This window comes from Neodiprion fabricii, chromosome 4 (genome assembly GCF_021155785.1).
Source record: "Neodiprion fabricii isolate iyNeoFabr1 chromosome 4, iyNeoFabr1.1, whole genome shotgun sequence".
Lineage (NCBI taxonomy): Eukaryota > Metazoa > Arthropoda > Insecta > Hymenoptera > Diprionidae > Neodiprion > Neodiprion fabricii.
Window position 1 is genome coordinate 23127246 of NC_060242.1, and position 22924 is coordinate 23150169.

General features: G+C 37.9%; 4 protein-coding genes across 6 annotated transcripts; 1 reads left to right on the forward strand and 3 right to left on the reverse strand.

Moving 5' to 3' along the window:
• Positions 1 to 33: 33 nt before the first annotated feature.
• LOC124180181 (tubulin alpha-1 chain-like) lies at positions 34 to 2048 on the reverse strand. The gene is made up of 4 exons (XM_046565340.1): positions 1892 to 2048; positions 1472 to 1694; positions 565 to 1394; positions 34 to 495 (listed from the first exon to the last, which is right to left on the reverse strand). Exons 1-4 carry the CDS (start codon positions 1892 to 1894, stop codon positions 199 to 201), a joined length of 1353 nt encoding a protein of 450 aa, XP_046421296.1. The 5' UTR covers positions 1895 to 2048; the 3' UTR covers positions 34 to 198.
• A 187-nt stretch (positions 2049 to 2235) lies between these two features.
• LOC124180179 (5-aminolevulinate synthase, erythroid-specific, mitochondrial-like) lies at positions 2236 to 5748 on the reverse strand. Its single transcript, XM_046565336.1, has 3 exons — positions 5618 to 5748; positions 3557 to 4877; positions 2236 to 3354 (listed from the first exon to the last, which is right to left on the reverse strand). The coding sequence occupies exons 2-3, from the start codon at positions 4841 to 4843 to the stop codon at positions 3097 to 3099; spliced, it is 1545 nt and encodes a 514-aa protein (XP_046421292.1). The 5' UTR covers positions 4844 to 4877; positions 5618 to 5748; the 3' UTR covers positions 2236 to 3096.
• A 267-nt stretch (positions 5749 to 6015) lies between these two features.
• LOC124180184 lies at positions 6016 to 15172 on the forward strand. Of its 2 annotated transcripts, none has more exons than XM_046565351.1 (5): positions 6016 to 6151; positions 8421 to 8555; positions 10314 to 10517; positions 11930 to 12180; positions 13672 to 15172. In XM_046565351.1, the coding sequence occupies exons 1-5, from the start codon at positions 6049 to 6051 to the stop codon at positions 13942 to 13944; spliced, it is 966 nt and encodes a 321-aa protein (XP_046421307.1). In that variant the 5' UTR covers positions 6016 to 6048; the 3' UTR covers positions 13945 to 15172. The 2 variants fall into 2 exon arrangements, with proteins under 2 accessions (XP_046421307.1, XP_046421306.1); XM_046565350.1 differs by lacking the exon at positions 6016 to 6151 and adding an exon at positions 7313 to 7813.
• Positions 14707 to 22270, reverse strand: LOC124180187 (cardioactive peptide-like). Of its 2 annotated transcripts, XM_046565359.1 has the most exons (5): positions 22074 to 22270; positions 15799 to 15876; positions 15618 to 15690; positions 15165 to 15428; positions 14707 to 15063 (listed from the first exon to the last, which is right to left on the reverse strand). In XM_046565359.1, exons 1-4 carry the CDS (start codon positions 22092 to 22094, stop codon positions 15169 to 15171), a joined length of 432 nt encoding a protein of 143 aa, XP_046421315.1. In that variant the 5' UTR covers positions 22095 to 22270; the 3' UTR covers positions 14707 to 15063; positions 15165 to 15168. The 2 variants fall into 2 exon arrangements, with proteins under 2 accessions (XP_046421315.1, XP_046421314.1); XM_046565358.1 differs by having other exon boundaries at positions 14707 to 15428.
• Positions 22271 to 22924: the final 654 nt, after the last annotated feature.

Genomic DNA, 22924 nt, shown 5'->3' on the forward strand with positions numbered 1-22924 from the left:
ATCCAAATTGAGTTAACTCGATGGTTATTTCATAATTTTCGAAATCTTTTATTAATACAGGAACAAAATAAAAGTAATTTAATATTAATGCACAACATGCATTGTCTACAATTCTGCAGGCATTTGTTAATCTGGATCAGAGTCACGTTTTTCTCCATTTCAATCCGCTGTACAAAAATTGTCGCATATGAAAACTGATTAGTATTCCTCGCCACCTTCGCCTTCGCCTTCAACAGAATCAAGTCCGACTTCTTCGTAGTCCTTTTCCAGTGCAGCTAAATCTTCTCGAGCCTCTGAGAATTCACCTTCCTCCATTCCTTCACCGACGTACCAGTGAACAAATGCACGTTTCGAGTACATAACGTCAAATTTGTGGTTCAGTCGAGCCCACGCCTCCGCTATCGCAGTGGTATTAGCAAGCATGCAAATCGCCCGCTGTACTTTAGCCAAGTCTCCTCCAGGGACGACTGTGGGTGGCTGGTAGTTTATACCCACCTGAAAACACGTATAACACAATCGTTACAGTCCCTGTGAACACAAACCTAACATAAGATAATTCATTACCTTGAACCCAGTCGGGCACCAATCAACGAACTGTATTGTGCGCTTGGTTTTTATCGTGGCGATAGAGGCATTTACATCTTTGGGCACGACGTCACCCCTGTACAGCATGCAGCATGCCATATATTTTCCATGCCGAGGATCGCACTTGACCATTTGATTGGCAGGTTCAAAACATGAATTTGTCAGCTCAGCGACAGTCAATTGCTCGTGATAAGCCTTCTCGGCGGATATTACCGGTGCATAAGTTGCCAATGGGAAGTGAATCCTGGGATACGGTACTAAGTTTGTCTGGAACTCGGTGAGGTCGACATTGAGGGCACCGTCAAATCTGAGCGAAGCTGTTATCGATGAAACTATTTGACCGATAAGCCGGTTCAGATTTGTGTAAGTCGGTCTCTCTATGTCTAAGTTACGCCTGCATATGTCGTATATCGCTTCATTGTCTACCATGAAAGCTGCGTCGGAATGTTCCAGAGTCGTGTGCGTTGTGAGGAGGGAATTGTAGGGCTCCACAATTGCAGTGCAAATTTGGGGTGACGGGTAAATCGCGAATTCTAATTTAGACTTCTTTCCATAATCGACGGAGAGTCTCTCCATTAACAGACTCGTGAAGCCTGATCCGGTTCCTCCGCCAAACGCGTGGAATATAAGAAAACCCTGTAGACCCGTGCATTGGTCGGCTAGCTTACGAAGGCGGTCCAGAACAAGGTCAACTATCTCTTTCCCCACTGTGTAGTGACCTCGGGCATAGTTATTGGCTGCATCTTCTTTTCCTGTGATCAGTTGCTCGGGATGAAATAGTTGGCGGTAGGTTCCAGTCCTAACTTCATCTGCAGACAGATGGATTCAGTTGTGACGATTAATCGAATTTCGGGGAAATTCTGCACCAATAATTCCTAAGTCTTACCGACTACCGTTGGCTCCAAGTCCATGAATACTGCTCGGGGTACATGTTTGCCTGCGCCCGTCTCGCTGAAGAATGTGTTGAAGCTATCGTCGCCGCCGCCGACTGTTTTATCGGATGGCATTTGACCATCAGGTTGAATTCCGTGTTCTAAACAATACAGTTCCCAGCACGCATTTCCAATCTGCACGCCACCCTGACCCACGTGTACTGATAGGCACTCACGCTGCAAAAGTAAAGAATAATTGTAAGGCTCAGAGATGTTACAATAAACTAGTAAATTGTCTGTTTAGTTATGATCGCAAGACGGACATTTTTCTTTATCTCAAGAAAGATGGGTAAGATTATTTGGCTTCTACGGAAAGTACACACAACTTAGATAAATGGTTCACTTAAGATTGTTAAATCGTTAGATTGACTTACCATGTTGTGCAGTTGATTTAAACGGTTTTTTAAGCTGAAATAATAGAGAAGATCTGTGCTTCTCTGCTAAATTATTTATCGCGGATGACTGAAAACAATAACGTTTGTTTATACAGAAACAAAGCAGCTGAGCAATAATTGACATGCAATAAATGCTTTGTTTTCGGGTGTGAAGCTATGTGAATTTGTTTAACTATTTTCTTATATACTCGGTGTTAGGTAACGAATAAACAGCAATATTCGATATCCTAAATATCATCAATCATTTATGTCATGCTTTAATTTAGTGCTGAAAATAGACTTCAAACTGCGGGATGTTGGGGAATGTTAAAAACAAAATCCAGTTTTAAAATTAATCTTTCACCTTTATTTATTTCAATATTTAGTTCAGCAGATCAATTATTGTAAGCAGGTCGTGCTTGTTCAAAACACGAAGAGAGCTTTTATAAGTAGACGGCTGTTCAACAACTTTGTCTGTTAATGGAACAAATACATATGTACTATGTATTTTTCTAATTCAACATTTCTAACTAATAGTTTTTGCTCACTTTTGGCGCTAATATAAGTATGAACGTGCGCAGTAGTAACATTGATCGTATTAAATAAACTTCGATTTGTAATTTACTACAATATAATATAGTACTCAACTCTTTGTTCAACAAATACAGTACGTAAATCAATCACGAGATTAAAAGACCAAAAATGTTATCAACAATAAGTAAGAGTCAGGTGTTATCAGTACTGCATAAAAAAAGAACTCGTTTTGATACACGTATAGAATAATGAATACATTAAAATATCCCATCAGTATGCCGTTTCTTTAACAAAGATAATTCAACATGTAACAATGATAGTTATAAACTCGTTCGAAACGTCTAAGTAGACTTCATATTTGTACAGACAGAATGTGTCGAGGTTTGTCCATTTTTAAACACGGAACGGAGTGATAAGGTCAAGTTGTTGAATATATTATGAAAATACGTGTCTGCTGTATAACAATGAATGACAATAACAATTTTGCGGCAAATAAGTCCTCCGTCATCATTTCCGTGGCGTGTTTACGTGACAATCAAATTATTATGCAGCTTACGTAATTTAACACCTGCATATGTACGGCCTGAACGCTTATGAATAATTTTATTTGAATATATATTTTGGTTATTGGTAGACTGAATTTCCTGATCCAAGTTAATAGTTTACTACTGTCAATGGACCGAAATCACCCGAGCAATGTGCTTTGGCTTAGGTTCTTCGGATGCTTTTGGAAGGTCCAGGGAGTTCCAAACGTCTTTAATCTCCCTTGTGAGACTGTCCATCATTTGTTTTGTATGGAATGGTGTTGGTGCAAGTCTCAGCTTTTCTTCTCCCTTGGCCACAGTAGGATAATTAATAGCCTGAACATAGTGACCTTTTTCTCGTATCAACGTATCAGCTAGCTGGGCAGAAATTTGAGGATCTCCGATCTGTGAAAGTAAAAAGATATGTTACATGTATTAATCAGATTGAGAATTTTATCGCCATATTTTGTACCGCGGAGCTACTAAAGCAAACCAACTCTAATACAAAAGCTATTGATAGTGCATGGAACGTCCTAGACACAATGTATACAAGTACGTATCCATTTTTTTTTTCCCAATCTAACGCTATGAAAATCGAATCTCTTACCTTTATCGGAATGATATGTGAAGGTGACAACTCGACTGGAAGATCGGCCATGTTGAGTGCAGTCTTTAAATATGCAACATTTTGTTGCTGTGCTGCTCTCAAGGATCGACCCTCCTCCGAAGCGAGAATTTCAATGGCAGTCAAAGCTCCGTAAAGTACAGTAGGTGGTAAGGAAGTGGTGAATATGAACCCAGCTGCGTAGCTGCGCACCATGTCAATCAGATTGGTTGATCCGACGATGTAGCCACCCATATTGCCGAAAGCTTTACCCAAAGTCCCTGAGATGATGTCCATTTTGTGGAGCACCTGGTCCCTCTCCCCAACGCCAGCCCCTGAATATCCATACAAACCGACGGCGTGTACTTCATCGACAAAGGTAAGTGCACCGTACTTTTTTGCGACGTCGCATAGCTTTTCAAGAGGACATATATCCCCGGTCATGGAATGGACAGTTTCAAAGGCGACGATCTTTGGCACAGATTTTTCTACCCTTGACAACAGCTGTTCCAGGTGATTGGGATCATTGTGCCTGAATATGTGTTTGGGAACGCCGCTGTTCCTAATACCTTGTATCATGGACGCATGGTTGCCAGCGTCTGAGAATATATGACAACCTGGCATGCTTTTGGCTAGTGTAAAGAGAGTAGAATCGTTGGCGACAAAGCAAGAAGTGAACAGAAGTCCTGCTTCCTTCTGGTGCAGAGCTGCAAGCCGATTCTCGAGGAGCTCATGCCCGAGGGAATTACCAGATATATTCCTGGTGCCACCGGCACCGGCGCCAAACTTATCCAAGGCTCGTCTAACCGATTTCGTAACTTCTGGATGGCGCGACATGCCCAAATAGTCGTTGGAGCACCAGACTGTTATGGGTTTCTCTCCCCAAGAGTATTCGACAGCTGCAGGGAATTCCTCGGCCAGCCGATTCACTTTCTTGAATACCCTGTAAGAATGGTCCAGTTTCTTGCGCATGATTTGCTCATGGAAGAAATCCTCATATGGAAAGGTCTGCTCCTCGGTTTCTAAATTCATCCAGGGTCTGTCATTCAGCTTTATCACATCCTCCTGAACTGCTGTACTTGCCTCTTTCACCGCACCTTGTTCGGCGGAAAGAAAAGGACATTGACTCTTTGCATGTTTTCCCAGATCTCTTTCTGGCTCCGCATCATCCGCAGCTGAACTTGCTAGTCGTGACATGACTGGGCAATGCTGACGGTAGTTCATTAGCAACGAAGCACCGTAATTCCTAACATAGCTGCCAGAGAGACGGGCCAAAAATGGACAAGGCATTTTTTTTCTTCTTTGTTCGTTTTACTTTTTAAACCTAAAATAATAGAACGCATTCGAAATAAGAGGTATTAAAGAAGCGGGAATTAAAGAAGAGTCCAAACTCAATACAGACATATTTAGCAATATGAAAATTTATTCCTGATTTCATTTCCATGTGAAAGGGGACTAGAAAAGTAGATAAAGTCGAAGGTCGTATCGTTAATGACATGATGCATTTTCAAGAAAATCGATATTTTGCTATTGCAATATTGCTTAAAATTCAGTGAATCGTGATAAATTAATATACACTTATATTCAATGATCTCAATACCTTCAGTCATTCAAAAAAATTGCAACATAGTAGTGATTTGCTATTCAAATGTTTCGTTACGTTAATATTACTAACTTGAACCTCGTGAAAGCAGAAGGTAGTAGGAAATTGAAGTTAGTAACATTAACGTTACGAAACATTTTTAAAAACATGAATAAGTATTCCGAAATTCAAGAATTCATTTAAAGAAGTTAATTGTAAGTTTTTAACTTCGATCTCGTAAATATCTACAGGTAACACGATTCACGGTAATAATAAGTAGTGAATAATTACATAACGAATCGTAGGGGATATGTGTGGGGGGAAACAGGTAAATGCAGTGCGAGATATAGTCCTGGTTGAAAGATGTACGTGAGTAGAAAGCGGTTTCACTTTTGCTGCACGTATGTACGTGTCAAGGAGGAAATGCGAGAAGGCGTTACACTTTCCGTTAATGCATACATATGTTACAATTTAAAACTCACCTTCAAGGGCGGACGAAACGTCAATAGAACTGGTAATGTATTATTATTCGGAGGAAGCTTTTATTACTTTCGATCAATATTCAGACAATCGAACGAAAATTGGCGAGACGAGTAACTGAGACACCTTGGCCAACGGTTTGGCACAAGAGTGAAGACCCTGGAGTGGAGACTTTTAAATCAGGCTATGTTGCAACTTCAAACGAGGACAACTCGACGCGAATCGAACGCCAGTGGAAAGTGACTGAGCAGTGACTGGGCAGCGAGTCAGTGACTGACTTGAACTGACTGACGGCAACCAGCTGTGCGAAGCATTGGCACAGGCACAGGGTGACCCGAACGTGAAACGTCAAGGATCAATCGTACTAACCGTCCGAAAAACCTTGCACAACGCACTGATCGTTGTCGTTGGCAGGCGCGAGGAATAAAGACGGATGGACACATGTGTAATAAATATATCGGTGGACAATATCCGTGCCTTGGGCCTGACGAAATCGGGGAATTCCGATCTGACTACCAGCAACTACCAGTCTAATTGTAAGCTTATTCGAGATAATGTTATCGTCGCCTCGGGCGATATTTGAAAGAAGCTCGATCGCTAGATTGGTGCATTGATTTATAGAACTAAACGTGGTAATTATGAGTACATCTTTTGCCCATGACAATATCCTGACACATCACGATTTGAATTTACATCTGTGTTCGTTGCATAATGGTGTTACGGTAAACGTCTCATCGTTAATACGCAGGTGCAGTTGCTGTAGAAATATACAGAGTGCGCCAGTATAGCACGTGCCTATTTTAGCTTTAAAACTTCTGCGGCGTTGACTCTGAGCATAGTTTTTTAAAAGCGTTATTGAGAAGAAAAAGGTAATTAGTAGACCGGTAACAGATGGGTGCCTTCAGTCAACGTAACGGATGCGGTACTGTTTCCGATCAATTAAACGTGGTATTTTGAATAAGGAAAAGACACGATATGAGTTGGCAATTCTATGCTAAATCAGAAAGATTCTCAAGTTCTTTGAACTCATGTTTTTTGAATCAATTCAAACCGTTACACATCGGATACGGCGTACAGGATTTGATTGAAAATATATGAAGACGTTCAGCCCTGGGACAATATTTTCTCCGGCTCAGTAATACTGCTACTATGACTATGCCTTTACCCATGGGCTGGATTCTTATTTTGGAACGCTGAACGTAGCCACGAACAAAAGAGAAGCGGAAATATTTAAATGAAAAATCGGTGTTATTGTTGGAAAAGAAATTGCAGCGGATCTGCAGTAACGAGCGCGACCGCGTTGTTAATTTTTCTTCAAATAAAGCAGTTTTTTACTTCCAGATCAGTTTGTTGTGCAAAGGTTGGTTATTAACCTTATTCTTTTCTCGAGCAGTATATTTTTATGAATCGGAATAAAAAGGTATGTGTCACGTAACACTGTGTACGCTAATGCCATGCGGTATGAATCCATGATGGAGAAAGTGAATCGAGTAATTAATTAGATTTAGGGAATAGAGATACCCTGCCAATTAATTAGGTTTAGTATCATCTTGAACGTTTAATTATTATGATCGTTCCACTTATTCTATATGTTATACGACGCCAGACGATTCATGGTATTTCCGAGTTTGTCGCGCAATTAGATATGAAATCGAAGGGTAGAATTAATTACTTACAAGAATTATCATTACACATTAAAGAATTGATTATCCAGAAAATCCCTAAGACCGTACGTAGTCATCTTATTTCCAGCCTCTGAAAAATTATGAACCCCACTCCTTCTCACTGAGCACAATACAGAATTATATTATTCTATAAAATGTAGCAGCAGAGTCCCGACGCCGATATATGTATATAAATCCAAATAACCCGTCGCCGTGCCGTCCAGTGTTACATTGGTAAATTACTAAAAAACTTTAAAACAGTTAAGAAACGAACTCTAATTTAGTACAAGAATTCGAATAAAATTTGATCAACCAATCTCTTCAAGTGCCCGAAATAGTCCCACCGAAAATACAGTCAATCTCCCGTTAACCGTGGCTACCCGAGGCTTAACACTCTCCGAAAAGTTTAACAACGTGCTGTACTAAAAATGCGAGCTCCGCGGTGTTTTATAATATTACTTGTTTCTCTCTGTAATATTGACGATGATTGCTTCTGTTTCGGAGAGAATATCACAGTTCAGTCACCAGATCATTGTGAGTAGCGTATTTTTTAATCACGATTAGTTGTGTTTCAATTTTCACAACTCGTAATGAAAATGAATTTTTTTGTTGCTCTGATTTCACGAAAAGAATCAGGATAAAAAAAATTATCTTCATTTTGCTAAGCTCTGTAGTATTTTTTCCCTCAACTTTTGATATTAAAAAAAAAAAATCCAATTTTTCGTCTAAATATTGATTTTTTGAGTGATATATGAAAATGTCGATAAAATAAATAACTGGAGCAAATTTTGAAAAACTACGCTTACTCTAGATTCATTGACATGAAATCTTACTAACCACTGTTATTTTATTAATTTTCATTTCGTATCTAGAACTATATTTTTCGATTATGGTAAAAAGTGAAAATAGTTAAGGACTGAGCGGTAACCGGAACTAGAAATTTCTCTCCGTGCAAACTTTTTATATCCGTTAAGAAAAAACGTAAACACATCGCAAAAGAAATAAAGCTAGTCCACAGGGAGATTCGTATAAGCGGATTTTAGCCGTGGTTTATGACTTGTAGCCTGTGACTAATTGTGTAGTTCAAGAATGTAACGATTACTTCTTATATCTTACATTTTATGATTACTCGTGTACTCAGCTGGATCACAAGCGGTCAATGGCAACGGAAGTGTTTCGGAAACGCAACATGCTACCTGCCAAATCACTACCGAAGAGTTAGTTGCCAGTGCGCAGGCAACGGTCACCAGAGTTCTTACAGGCGCGTGTATAGCAGGTTTGTAAGAATTATATATGACCATTTCAGATGCCCGATTCGCTGAGAAATTCGGACATTTTCGTACTTTGCGACATGAAATTGGACCGAACGAACCATGATTTGACTTTTACAGAAGTTATGGCTTATTCAAGTTTCTTGGATAGTGAAAGTAGAATCCGCCAGCAAAAGTCGATAATTTCCAAATTAAGAGCCGAATCAGACTTTGCACAGGTTCGACAATTTCTTACTTTTTTCTGAATCCGTCAAATTCAACTGAGAAATGTTGTAACAACGGAAGAAACGTAGAAATGTATTGTTTAACTTCACTGTGAAAAAGTTCAAATTCACTATCTCTGCAGCCAAATCTCTCAGTGTATTTGAAATCGTACAAAGAGAAAAAAAATCGACAAGTTTGCAATGAATTATCCTGAAATAAATACCAGAATGTATACCGTGAATGAATTCCTAAACACGTTGTATTTAACTGACCTTACAATACCGTAAGATAAGATACCGTATTGAACAATCAATCTTCGCAGTTTAATCGGTCTACGCAATAGCCTTTATGGAGAGGGCGCATGAATGGGAAAGGAAGCTGATTATTTGTTTGTAACTTCTTGTTGAAGGTGACCCTCAAATACTATTTTAAACTGGGTTTAAAGATAACGAAATTATACCGTCATAACCAAGAATATCTCGCGGATATTCGCGCTATATTGAATGCTCATCTACCTGTAACAGGGCCTGATTTTGACAGCTCCAAACGCATCTCCGTATTGTGGCGAGAATAGGTTATAAATGGACAGCAGACTCACTGGCTTTGTTCTGACATCATTGTAGTCAACGTCTCACAGTCAATCATTAATTACATAATAGCAAAAAGTTCAACTGATTTTATAGTGGATGGAAAAGAAAATGTTTTGGTAATGTCTGAGGAAAGGCTTGGCACTATAGTTGGTATGCCTTTGACGTCTTTCGGAATTTCATTTAGAGAGCGATTTATAACGAGAATACGTACGCCGATGCATTTTATCCCACTTATGAAAACCTATATTTGTGTTTAGTTTTCCGATATGACAATGTATCGGAATAGGGAAAATCTCTAATGAACACGAAGTGACCAACGAGGCGGAGACGTTGACGTTGAACAGCAATTAAAATGCCGTTTCCAACCGTGTTGTTGTTACGATTTTCTAGAAAATTTTGCCTTTCTTTAAAATATACACATACCTCGGTCCTTCCGTGTCAACTCAACCGGGTCCTGATATTTCTCCCCGAAATTTTCTGGGGGCGTAGGTACCTCAAAAAAGTGTATACTGGTTCTTCCTACATTTTTTTGAAGAATCCTCTACCAGCAATAACTTTCAAAAGTCGTGAAAACACGCCAGTTTTAAAATCTGAAAAATGCTGCATTTCATTCCGAATATTTTGGCACGTGAGTCGTGATGTTGAACGATCTTCTTCAAGCGTCGAGACACTTACGATACCTTTTATTCGACCAAAACGTGGAAAAATGTTTATTTTGAAAGAATAGACGAGAGTAGGGATTATTCTAAATTAAAAATAGCCAAGTTCAATAAGTTTTATATCGCCTTTAAATTATTCATAGTAATTTCTCATCAAGATTTTATCTAAATTTGGCAGATCCAAATGCTGTCAATGGAAGCTTTCGCAAAAATTGATAAGTAGTAGACTGTCAGAAAAACCGAAATCCTCGATCCTAAAAAAATTGATCAATAATCCTTAGGTATATAATATTATTTATCTGATTTACAGAAGCGGTAGACCAGCGACTAAAAAGCCTGGAAAATTTGTTCCAAATTGGAATCGATGAGATAAATCAGAAGCTGAATATCCTGCTTAGATCTTCGTCATCCAGGCTTCGGTCCCTTGGTGATGCAGGTCGCTTGGATGTCGATCCCAGACAAGCAGAGGTCGATAGGATGAACAACACCATCAGTGAAATTTCCACAGCGCAAGGTATTCAATGAATGCATAGGTCATGTTATTTGGGCTGATTTCCTTATCACCTAAAACATATCTCACACCTGGAGTATTCAATTTACTCATATTTCATCATTACGCAATGAATGATTTATTTCCTACCTTCATCACCCACGGGTTCTGTATTTCACCGGTTATCAATCTGCTCTTGCCGCACCATGATTAATATTATATAACATACCTTTGAAATGGTACGTTTGATTTCAAGGGGTTATTACAATTTGTTACGCCAATTCCAACGTTCAAACGCCTTCATATCCTTGCAAAAATTTAATGATTCCAGAATCATGCGAAATCGTGCGTCGGTAGATGTCTAAGCTGTGATGTTCCTTTCTCAGATTTCGTTTACCATGTTTTTCTACATGTATCCAAATTTTTTACTTTTAGTATCATTATTTTTATTTGTCTTTTCAATAACCGTCCTCCGAGTGCGAGTAAAATTATACAGAAAACGCAACATTTAAGATATTCCGCCAATTTTCCCCAGAAATTACTTTAAAGATTACTAAAATTACGTACTTAATTCTGTCAAAGAATACAACCTGTTTCATTTTATCAAAATTATTTAAAACAATTCTTCAACGAATACGTAGACAAAGAAAAAATAATGGTCCCAAGTTTTTGGGAACTTCTCTGATGGTCCCGTAATTTCAACCCGAAGCCTAGACGGCAAAACATCCCCTAAAATATCCGCTCAAAGTATACGGCAACCATATAAGTTCGATCAGACTGTTTAACAGTCGTTGAAATCCTGCAGATTTCAAAATTTCATACTAAATAATTCTAGTGCAATGGCAGAGAAACGAGCGAATCTCGCACGGTTAGAAATCCTCGCTGCATTGAGAGAAATTTTTATTTCCGGTTACCGCTCAGTCCTTAATTATTTTCATTTTTTACCACAATCGAAAAATATAGTTCTAGGTACAAAATAAAAATTAGTTTTGTATCCGTTACCAGAAAGTCGAGTATCCGTTACTATTCTTTTTCATCACGATCACTGTTGCTATATTTTCTTGCAAGTGTTGCAAAAATTTAACGCTTTTCCAACAATAAATTGACGCTAAAGCCTTATTTAACTAAAAAAGTCGAGTAACCCGCAAAAACTGATTTTGAGTTGCAATTACCAAAAAAAGATCGACGACAGCGCAAAATGGTTACGCGTGCCTCGTTTTTCGTAATTCCAACAATATTCAAACAGTTTTTCAACGATACCCGTTTCACTGAATTTTTCCTAGTTACTGTGACAAATGAAATTTTTCTCAGTGTGCGCGCTGTCTGCGGTAGAATAAAAGGGTGAAACAAGCGCGAGTAAAGAGGAAAAAAAAAAAGTAGCGAGTTAGGTATAAAAAAAAAAAAAAATGTTCTTTTTTCCGCACAATCTACCGCAGCTACGATCCGGGCGTTCACCCACTTCCTGCGGGTCGAGCACTTCGACGATAAGATGTCGCAGTGGGGTTCTCGAGGGTACCTCCGCAGCCCCAACGTTCAAGTCGGTCCCAGGGGATACGCGATGTACCTGAAAGTAATCCCGAGGGACGTCCAGGGGGACAAGGTATTCGTGAGCGTTGGTGCAGGACTTACTCGAGGCGAGTACGACGCGAGCCTCACCTGGCCATTTGCTCTCAAGTATCGCGTCGAGGTGAGTCGCACAGCTACTCGACACCCATTATTTTCCGCTAAATTTTCTCGGAAAGCGCGTGAAAGCTCGCAATTAGGAACGAAAACAGCGGATGAGTTGGACGAGGGCGTTTTGTTTTATTTCATCGTCCGGCTAGGTCCAAAAAAGCATACGAGGCGGTGATCGTATTTTAGCGCTTCATTTTTTTTTAGTTCAATTTTGAACATCTGATTTTGTACCGATATAGGAAAGCTCGCGAATAACCTGCGATTATGCGGTTGAAGACGCTAGATTCGTCCTCGTTTTAAGTTTCGAAATTTGAAACATCCAGGTCTGTTTAGTGTACGAGTTATCACGCTTTCAGCAGAATGGTAACAGAATCATCCACGGGACTGTAGTTTTTGCATCGTCGTTACATTGTTCCTGATGAGAAACGACGAGGTCAGGTATTTTTTGATTCAACACACTCGTAGTTATCGTCGACAGTGATAATTTTAATGAATTTTAGCACGTATTTAATTTCTAGCTAATTACGAAGTCTAGTTTAGACATGAATCGTTATAATTCCTGAGAATATTACGTGTCAGAGTAACAAGTATTATACATCTGCAAATTTGATGAAAAATCGCAACTTGCAATTAATTACGGTTCTAAAGTTAATCGTGTAAAAAATGATGCCGGCTTTCTTTCGTTTTATCTTTGCTTCGAGGAAAATGACTGCTATTAATTAATCACGGGCTATTGTTCAAATGTTAAAGCTTGAACTATAAATAAATACTTGTCGGTCGTTTACGAACCTTCTCGCATTAATAGCAGCTGTTCGGAGTTAATTTAAAAATTTACAAGGATAAGATGTTCTGAAAATATGGCATTTCTTTCTTGCCGGTGATTTTTATACTCCCTCAAGATAACTGGCGAAGATATGACATCTCTTCTCAAAGAATCCGACGGAAAAAGAGAACTGTAGTCGAGCACTACTTATTCCTTCAAAGAAAATTGAATGGGCAAGCTTTCAAGATTTTAATTCATTCTCTTTTGTAGACTTATTTCATAACCAGATAACGAAAAGAGGGACTGTTGGATCGAGTGAAGAAAAGAAAGGGGTTCAGGCCGAATAGCTGACCCGGCGTTTAGATCTATAATCTGTTATCTAAGCTGTTATATTCACGTAACGAATCTCCGTGTTGTATGAGAAGAAGTTATTAAGTGACGTTACAAGCCGTTTCCAATCATCCGAAATCAAGTATTTCCTCACTACTTAGTAAATAAACCTGGTAGCGTTGGCTTCGTTTGAAAAAATTTGAGGAAAATCTGTGCAATTGTGTGTACACCAAGTAATATACCATTAACGTGTTGTCCAATATTCCATCAAAACCGGCAAAATTCAATATTTATTCCGTGAAACATTATCGATATTTCAAATTTCACCTCAGTCGAAAAAGTTTGAAGTCTCATCGACGTGTCTCCTGAGATGACATCGAATTTTGCTGCTTATTTTTCTCTCGTTTTTAGATCCTTGATCACTCAAAGGAAGGATATCGCCACGATTTGAGCGGAGCGACATTCGATCCTCTGGACTACAGACATTACGCAGGTTTATGGAAGAGACCGATTACCACCCTGGGGAACGATGATAACATAGCTCTAGTCAATTTAAAGATCCCCGCGAATATTATTCTAGACAGTGTCAACCGGAGGTCCGATTATTTTTCCAGCTTAGACAACGGTAACCGGAAATACCTTTGGCAGGGTAGCTTGTTAATTAAGCTCACAGTTTATTTGTAACTAATTTGCAGTCGTTTCGTGATCCGTTAACGCCATATTGCGACGAGTATTAATTTTTCCACGTGTATGCTGTGTAAAAATTCAGAAGCTGTCAAATTAGACCTTATCTAAAATAAGTTTATTCTTTCCCGAAGATTCGCTCACGCAGATAAAGATTTTATGCCCTCGTTACACCAATGTTACACGAATAACGAATTAATCGCCGTTCAATTAATGCATACCCGTAAATTACCTTGCTGATTTGTCCATTCGTAAATCCTGATACTGACACACGTTTTCCACAAAAGAGACCTTGACATTTTTTCTCACTAGATGTACGATAATGTACGTCAAACATTCCTGGCCACACGTCATTGATAAAAGAACTTTTTCCAATCGTAAGAAATAAGATTATTTCACGTGTAATATACTCATCCAATCTGAAATTATGCAAATATATATCATTTTTTTTTCTTTATAAAGCAGTAATGAAAGATCCTGAGTTTTTGTTTTAATGTAGAAATCACAGAAAATAGGATTCTGTAACGTATATTTTAAAGCCTTTAACTAACGAAACGGAATATTCTGTAATGAAAGTTGAAGCAATTCCGTGGATTTTTAGTTTTACTCAATGAAACTAACTTTTGGACGGATTTGAACTATATTCGTGGATGAATTATTTTCGGTTGATGAATTTTACACACCATACGCGAACCGCGCGGATGGGAAGGTGCAAGAGGATATAATATATTTTCTGTGAATCGATCAACGCACTTGCGCATGTTACAGGAAATCATGATATTTTATTAGACATTACATTTAAATATCGGCATATATAGGTTATCGCAGTGTTATTATAGAGGTGTAGTAATCGTACAGGTAATTCATGTAGCATAATAATCTGAGTTTCGTTTTCGAAATTAACAAAATTGGTGTTCCTATTGTTTAATCGTCATTTATGTTGAATAGAGTGAAAAAATGCCAGATTAATTTTTAACAACGTACAGTTTATCTATCCAGATACTTAGACAGAGCGATAACCACAGATGAATTTGCCTCTAGAATATACCGAATAAAATAATCTGATTTAACATCGTTGACGGGATCCAGCATCAAATAATAAGACAATCGATTTTCGAATTTAAAGTGAGATAGCTCCGATATCAATTAAGTATTCGTTAATCTAGTCATTATAGTTGGCACATATGTATCATGACATGTATTAATATATTTTAAACTAACAAATTAACTCTCGTATTGATCACGTAGCTGGTTTTTTTCCGCGGGAATTTCAAACTCTTGAACGGGAATTTCTTGAAGCCTGTTAAAGTCTCCGGCGGATTGATCCTGGCGGTCAATTATTTGGTTATTCATTTCCTGGGATGAGGCGGCATGCAGCAGAGCGCGGTACAACGGAAGCGGAAGTCGAACGAGTTTCATACCTTCCCCACCTAGGGGATTCAAGTTTTGGATGGCACTGGGAGAGCTTCGCTTTCGGCCACAACCTTTAAAAAAAAAAATTAATTCAAATACGGAATGGTTAGGGATTCGGAAATTCCAGATACGTTACGAAACTCCAACTTTCATTGGAAGAAAATTGACATTTTCGAAAAATGCTAATTTCCAGCGTACCAAGAAACACGATATAATGTTGAAGACTCGTTTACATATTACATTCGATTGGTGAAACTTACCGGTAAAAGCATTGCAGAACGGTCTCTTTGCCTTAGCGTCCACCACGAATGGATCCAAAATCTGCGAGTCTATCTGTATTCGCGGAACGGTAAAAGGTGGTCGTGAGTTTCAATATTTTATTCATTCACGCGCAGTTTATGCAAACTTGTTTTCGCTTCTCCTATTCTACATCTTACGTACCCTGTCCTGTGGCACGGCTGAATTTACGACGGCAATGAAAACAATAATCACAATGGCACAAGAGACGAATCCTGAGACCTGTAATTAAAAAAGTAGTAATAACACCATGCCGACAATGTTCAATATTGCATGGAGCATAAAGAAAGCAGAAACAACTGCCTGGGTTCAAAACTGCACGATAACGTTTCTCATCGATGTTAATTATACCTGGACCAAATTACGTCCGCACTCAACAGCAGTTACGCATCATCTCTGTGTTCTGTTACGTCATGTGGAATAAACAACGCGTGTTAATTGGTAACTACGATTAGCCGTTAAAGCGAATAATTAGGCCTAATCTCGAATTGCGTAACGAATATAATTGATAATTATACATAGTTACGGAACAACATATGTCGTACAATTACGAGCGAATGTAATATTATAATCTGATGTTGAGTCAATACGTTTATCCGTATGTCAGTTGGAGTTGCTTAGCGAAAATTATCATATTGTTGCAATAAATTGTTGGGAAAATTTTTAAACCTTTATTCGAGATCGATTTTGCGGGCGATATAACGAATGGAAGAGTTTAAGGCAATAATTAAATCTGCGCGAAGGTCGAAAGGAAACTTTGATCTCGTTGTTGTAATATTCAGGGGTGTAATCGGTGTTTACTTGACACTCGATTAGACGGATTTCATCAGGGTACGTTCGCCTGCGTATTTTATATCGATAGAAAATTGTAATTGCCTTTTATAAAAGGTTGTCAATACCGTGTTTTATAATATTCCGTGGCAGCTCGTTCGACAGACGACACCTTGTTAAAATGTCAGATACAAAAGATTACCGTTTTCGTCCTCGATATCACAATTATATATGTATATTATTAATACAAGTAACGTTAATAATACAATATCGCGTATTGAAATCTATAATGCGCAAAAGTGGCAGAGATCATTTTAGCAAGGTAAATAGCAGAATCGCTGGAACGTGGACGGCATTGTACGACGGGGCAAAGTAAAATTTTTCGATACATTTATTATGTGTTCAATGAATAATGTAAAACCGTATTTGCCAGCCGATTTGTTATTCAATTTCACCATTCGATTGGAAATAAAGAATGATACCGGATCAACATGGCCATATCTTCGAGCTATAATTTCGTAAAATATTCATAAAAATTTTCATACAAAGATGAACGACTTTGTGTACATTGTTTCACATATGCGAGGTTTTTTTCGTCCCATTTTATTGATGCACGAAACAAAAGATGAAATACTTGGTTGGTCTCTTCGAGGCATGCATATTTTTTAATGTGTCATCACCGTCCTATAATATCTTTACCTACATATTCTTGGGCGTACGTAGATATTTATTCATAAATAAGTTCGATAGAATAATAAGGCTTGTGTAAATACAGCTTCGACGAATGGAATATGGTTATGGATTACTGAAATGGTTATTTCGTTTGGTGTATCGTGAAAATGAGCTTAGATTTTGCTTTTCAAACTCAAAAGAAGATCGATTGTTTGACTCAAAGTTGACTCAACGTGCAAGGTAACGTGGGGTAATCCAATTCTTCAACGTGGAATTTGATAAACCATGTTATTTGTACAATAATGTTTACAATAACATGATTGAGAAAGAAATTCAGCAAATTTGACCCGGTGGTATTTTAGAAAAAAAAACCTTTTTCCCAGTACCTACCATACTTTCACACACATGAATAAAAACTCAAAAAAAAAGAGACAGAAACATCACAATGACTTGTCACCCGACGATAGCATTACAGTGACTCCGTGGGTATGCATAGAAATTGTTGTCCGACAAAGTATAATGACAATATTTATAGAAATTTCTAGAATAAATCATGTCCAAAATATGTATGTGCAGGATTTTCGTTATTCCTTTGAAAGGAAGAACTGCTAGGGTTAGAAATGGAGATAAGACATTAGAAAATGAGTGATCTTTATTGCGGTCATTATCGAACGGTGTTACTCCCACAGGCTAAAAATCCACAAATAAGTGAGTAAAAAAATATCGACGAATTCTGCCGCAAGGCTTCAGATTTTTTTTTAATTTGAATACCACAGGGTTTTTGGCACTTTGCGGTGAATTATTTTTTTCTGAGATCCAAATTTTTCATCGATCGGCTTACGACTGCCTAGGAAATTGGCCAGTGTTCAGATTATCCAACCAATACATCGTATATAAAATAAAATTAACCATACAGTGGTAAAAATTCCACGTTATTCAAATGAGAAGATTCGAAGGTTTTGCGGTAGAATTTATGGTCGAGGCAGGAGCCCGAGATTTTTTATGTACTTTTTAAAATTTATATCCGACAATGAGTGGAAGCAATAAAATTTGACGATGACCGTATTGGGGGCCACCCTAAATATACATACACGTATCGATACCAACGAAACGGTTTTTGGAAATGAACAGATTCAGGCTTTTCGTCAACCTCAGAAAACAAAGTGAAAAATTTACACGCCAACGCGTGCCGGGTTATACAATATGTATACTTTAACAGTACCGTGTACCACGAAGCGTGAAAACCCGGTGAAAGTGTCAAGTCTCGTTTATAATGCAATCCGAAAATCTGCCCTGCGATATTGCTACGAAATCCGATCAAGTCTGCTGAACCGATCTGTCAGGCAGTCGAGATAGGCCCGCATGGATGTACGACATCATCCTATACGTTCCAAGCTTCAAAGAATTGGGCGAAATACATTCAAACGCGACACCACATGTGTTATGCATTTCCGTGTGAGAGGAGCTCCGTTGCGAAGTCATGTCGTACGGAATAAATCTAAAAGATTTTTTCACATCAATTTTTAAATCACTTGGGCCGGATTCACCGGTTAATCCACACTGGAAACAGATTAAAACACAAGGAAGTTTGTGGAAACGTTCCATAGATCTATGGCAGTGTTAATTTACTCACACCTTTACTCTACTCGATGATGGTTCGATGCTCTCACTAATCCAGGAACGTACGTTCAAGTTTAAGTACGAATTTATGATAAGGGCAAATTTATCGTGTAACCATAAACTGGGAAAAAAATTTAAGGTGTCAAATTCAACGAAAGCCGGTTCGTACGGTAATATTCATTAATGCCTTAAGATTCCGGCTAACTTGTTTTCGCTCCGAAACAAAATGCAAATTCGAGTCAACACGAATTGTGTGACAATGACTCCCAATTTCTCAGGTCGGCCGCATCGCCAGACATTGTCACAAAATTCGTGTAGAATCGAACTCGCATTTTCTTTCGAACCGCAAACAAGTTAGCCGGAATCTTAAGGCATTAATGAATATTACTGTACGTGCAAGTCGATTTTGACAAATGGGTAAAATACAGATTCAGTCGTGTTGTACAAGTCCTACCTGAGAGACGTAACTTTTCTGATTGGAAAAAATTAAAACCAGTGAAACAATGAGAATTTCAACATCTCCGATAATCACTGAACCTTTTGATTGTCTGTACAGAGTAATTAGCAAATTTACCGGTTAACTCGGTTACCTTATATTTGGTCAGAGCTTATCGGTAAACTGATTCTAATCATTAGTATTTCTTTGCGTTTCTAAATCAAGCTTGAATTGTTGCGACAGAGAAAATTTTCGTCGAGAAAACTTTGTCAAAGATCTTTTCATGGAAAGACAGTCTGTTTATTTCACCGAGAGAAATTTCTATTTGTGGTATTATACGCTACTCAACTGTTTTTATTTTTTACCGTAAATGAAAAATATAGTTCTAGGTACAATATGAAAATTAGTTTTTTTTTACTATTTTTTCTATTATGTTCATTAGTAGCATGGTTTCTTGCAACGATTATGATAATTTGTCTTTGGTGCAAAAAGTGTAGTATTAACAAGTAAAATCAGACTAAACGATTACTAGTATGAAATTTTCTTGTAATTCCAACAATGTTCAAATCGTTATTGTAATTGTATAAATTTTACTATAATTTTCTGGTATCAATAACAAATGAAATTTTTCTCTGTTCGACTGATCGTCACTACTAACTACAAGTTGACTGTGCGATACGCGAGTCTTATTGGCATGACACGAGTGGCGACTCTACTTTTACCCCTGACTTCGTGAAACATGGTTGGTATTTCAACAACACGTTTATGATTTTCCTCCAGTAATGGCGCGTAATAAAATCCTCAAATACCTTGTAAAACCTAATTAGATATACGTATTATACATGCCGAAACATGTATGCACCATTAATTATCCCTTGTATAACAAATTCGCTCCACCATCAATTAGCCAAGCCGTTGCCCGAGTAAATAACGAAACTGTTGGACAACAGCAACAAGTTAGAACGCCGTCGAGGCTTCGAGGTTTGTCATAAAATAAAGACGGAAAAAAATTAAGGTGAATTACGATCAGGAAAAAATATGACGATTCATCTATCTACGTTATTAGATTCGCCATTCCAGAGCTGTACCAGAACTTTCACCTCTTGTTCAAGATTTTGCACGTGTAAAATCTACTCATACTCGACGTGATGTCAATTCACATAACTGATAGACGTCGCCGCACACCGACGTGGAAAATATGCAAAATGCATTGCAACTGCGGTACGTTGCTAACGGCATACTAAACTACCTGCTCTCTTCTATAACATGGATTATTATTCGATTCTGCTTCACGTTATCGTTTTCTTACTCTAAACACAAATGTGTGATTATTCGGGTGGTTGGATATGAATTTAAATATTTCACCTGTGCTCCGGTAATGAAAATATTTAGACGATCAGGACTGACTGAAGAGTCTAGCTATGTTTATAAGAACGTACAGGAATAATGGAAACACTATGGATTTTTACACATATACACATGACTGCAATATTTCATACAGTTTAGTAAATGTCCGAGATCTCGGTCAAATATTTAACTGACAGTAAAGAGTGTTCTAATTGCCTGAGTATAGCTCAGTAATAATCTGCTCGATTGGACAACATATTTATCCATTTAACAATAAGTGGAACTCTGGATAAATACATCGTGAAAATTATTTATTTAATATAATTGAATGAACTTTGTTTTATAAGTAAATAAGGAGTAGTTAAACAGCTTGGATAGATGGATTGGGGAAATGGAATTACCTGGTCTTGAATTTAGTGTATAAATATTTACATTTGGGTTCTTTCAATTGCGATATATCTTCTTATAAATGCAAAGGGTCATTGGTGAAATATTTTTAACGAGAGAGTTATTAGATTATTGGCCGATAACGAACGGCTTACTGTATTGTAATTGTAGAATAAACAGACGAAACGCATTGCCAATGGACTGCGTAGGATATTCAAAGGTACTCAGAATTAGCAAGGTACGATTTCCACACGAAACAAGTATTAGTAGGTTTATAATTCTCTGGGCGTATCGATTTATAGTAATTTCATTGGCTCAACGTAAACTTTTAAGCGAAACCCAGTAACTTTGGTCCAAGATGTTTGTCTAATCCTGCAAGGAGCTTGACTGGCCAAAAATCGACGCTGCATATTAATTTTATTACGAGATGGTCAAAACTGACGACGAGTGTTTATCAAGCCATTAAATTTGTAAGTTAAAAAATACAAGAACAGAAATCACTGGAATTAAAAATAAAAGCTTAGACATGGGTGCTTCGTTTCAAATAGTTTAAAAATCTCTCACCATCTAGCAAATTCATTGGATTTCACTCGACTTTGTCTCATTTTATTCAAAAGCCTAATTTTGAAAAATTCATCACATTTTTTTCATAACGCTATCATTGTTAGGTATTTTATATCACAACATTGTATCGATATTGACTATGATCAACAAATGAGAATGTCAGGAATTGCAAATTAAAATCCTGGAAACGTCGCAAAAAATTGGGAAGAGTGGCGAATAGTTGGTGAGGAACGTGAGGAACAGCACAAAAATCACAAGAAATTGAGCAAAATTTAGGTTTTGAATTTATTTCTCTGACTCTGGATTTGGATTTTGAAAAAAAAGAAGATATTAGGCGTTCTCTGTGCGGATGTTATACGGAAAGCCCAGAATCTTAGTACAAATTTTCAGTTAAATTTTTTACGTACTTTTGGAATGGTTGTTCTCACTTTTGAATTTCCAAAAACAAGTAGCTGAACGCTTCTTAGTTCTACAGAGAATTGCGGAGTTTGCGATTTGAATTGCGTCTGCCATCAATTAAATTATCCAACGATTTGACTTAAAATTTTTTCGTCCAGGTTGACAAAAATCTACACGATAGAGTCGAACAGTAATTTCATATTGTTTCGATAAAAAATCTTACCTTCATGGCGCCGTTGGTCATGAGAACAGGTAACCTTTCCGCGGTGGATTCTTTCGAAATCCTTCGTAGCTTTCGGAGTACTTTCGATTTACTCGTTACTCGAATAAATTGAAACGTTCGAATCGTGTAACAGGGCACTTCTTTCGATCGTGGTCAGAACTGTAGGTATCGGCGCGCGGTCCTCTATGCGAGTCAAACAGCGCGGTCGTTGCTTATACGTCATGTTCCGATCCTTCCACCAACCCTCCGAAGCTTAAGACATGCGCAAAGGCCTGACACGCGCTGATAAACAGTTGAACGGGGTGAGTAGGCAGCATAATAATTAGAAAACAATTAATCCAATGTTGATAAAAAGGAAAATGATCCCCAACCCCCGATATAATTCTGCTGAAAACTTTGGGTATCGTAGACATCGTACTACGGACTACAGAGATTAACCCTCCGTGTGGTAATCGCTTATTCGAAACGACAAGTGAATAGCTTCTTCGGTTTTCAATTTTATACTCAGATTTTTCTCAGTCGCTGTCTCGATCAGTAGGTATCTATTTCAACCTACGAAATATGATTTTTCTTACAATTAGATTTTTTTAAAGGAATGAATCCTAGAATCCTAGAATCCAGAATCCTCTCATGTACTTAACTGGAATCGGAAATCGGGAGACTCGAGCTGATTCGATTTTTGGATACCTAATCAATCTTTCGTATTTAACTTTTGAATACTGTTTAATTCATATCTGTTGAATTTCGGACTGGAAATTATCCTTTATATGTGATTTAATAGAATGATTTATCAATTACTTTGATGAACGGTAAATTGATCAACGAAAAGCAGCGGAGAAGAACTGGGAATG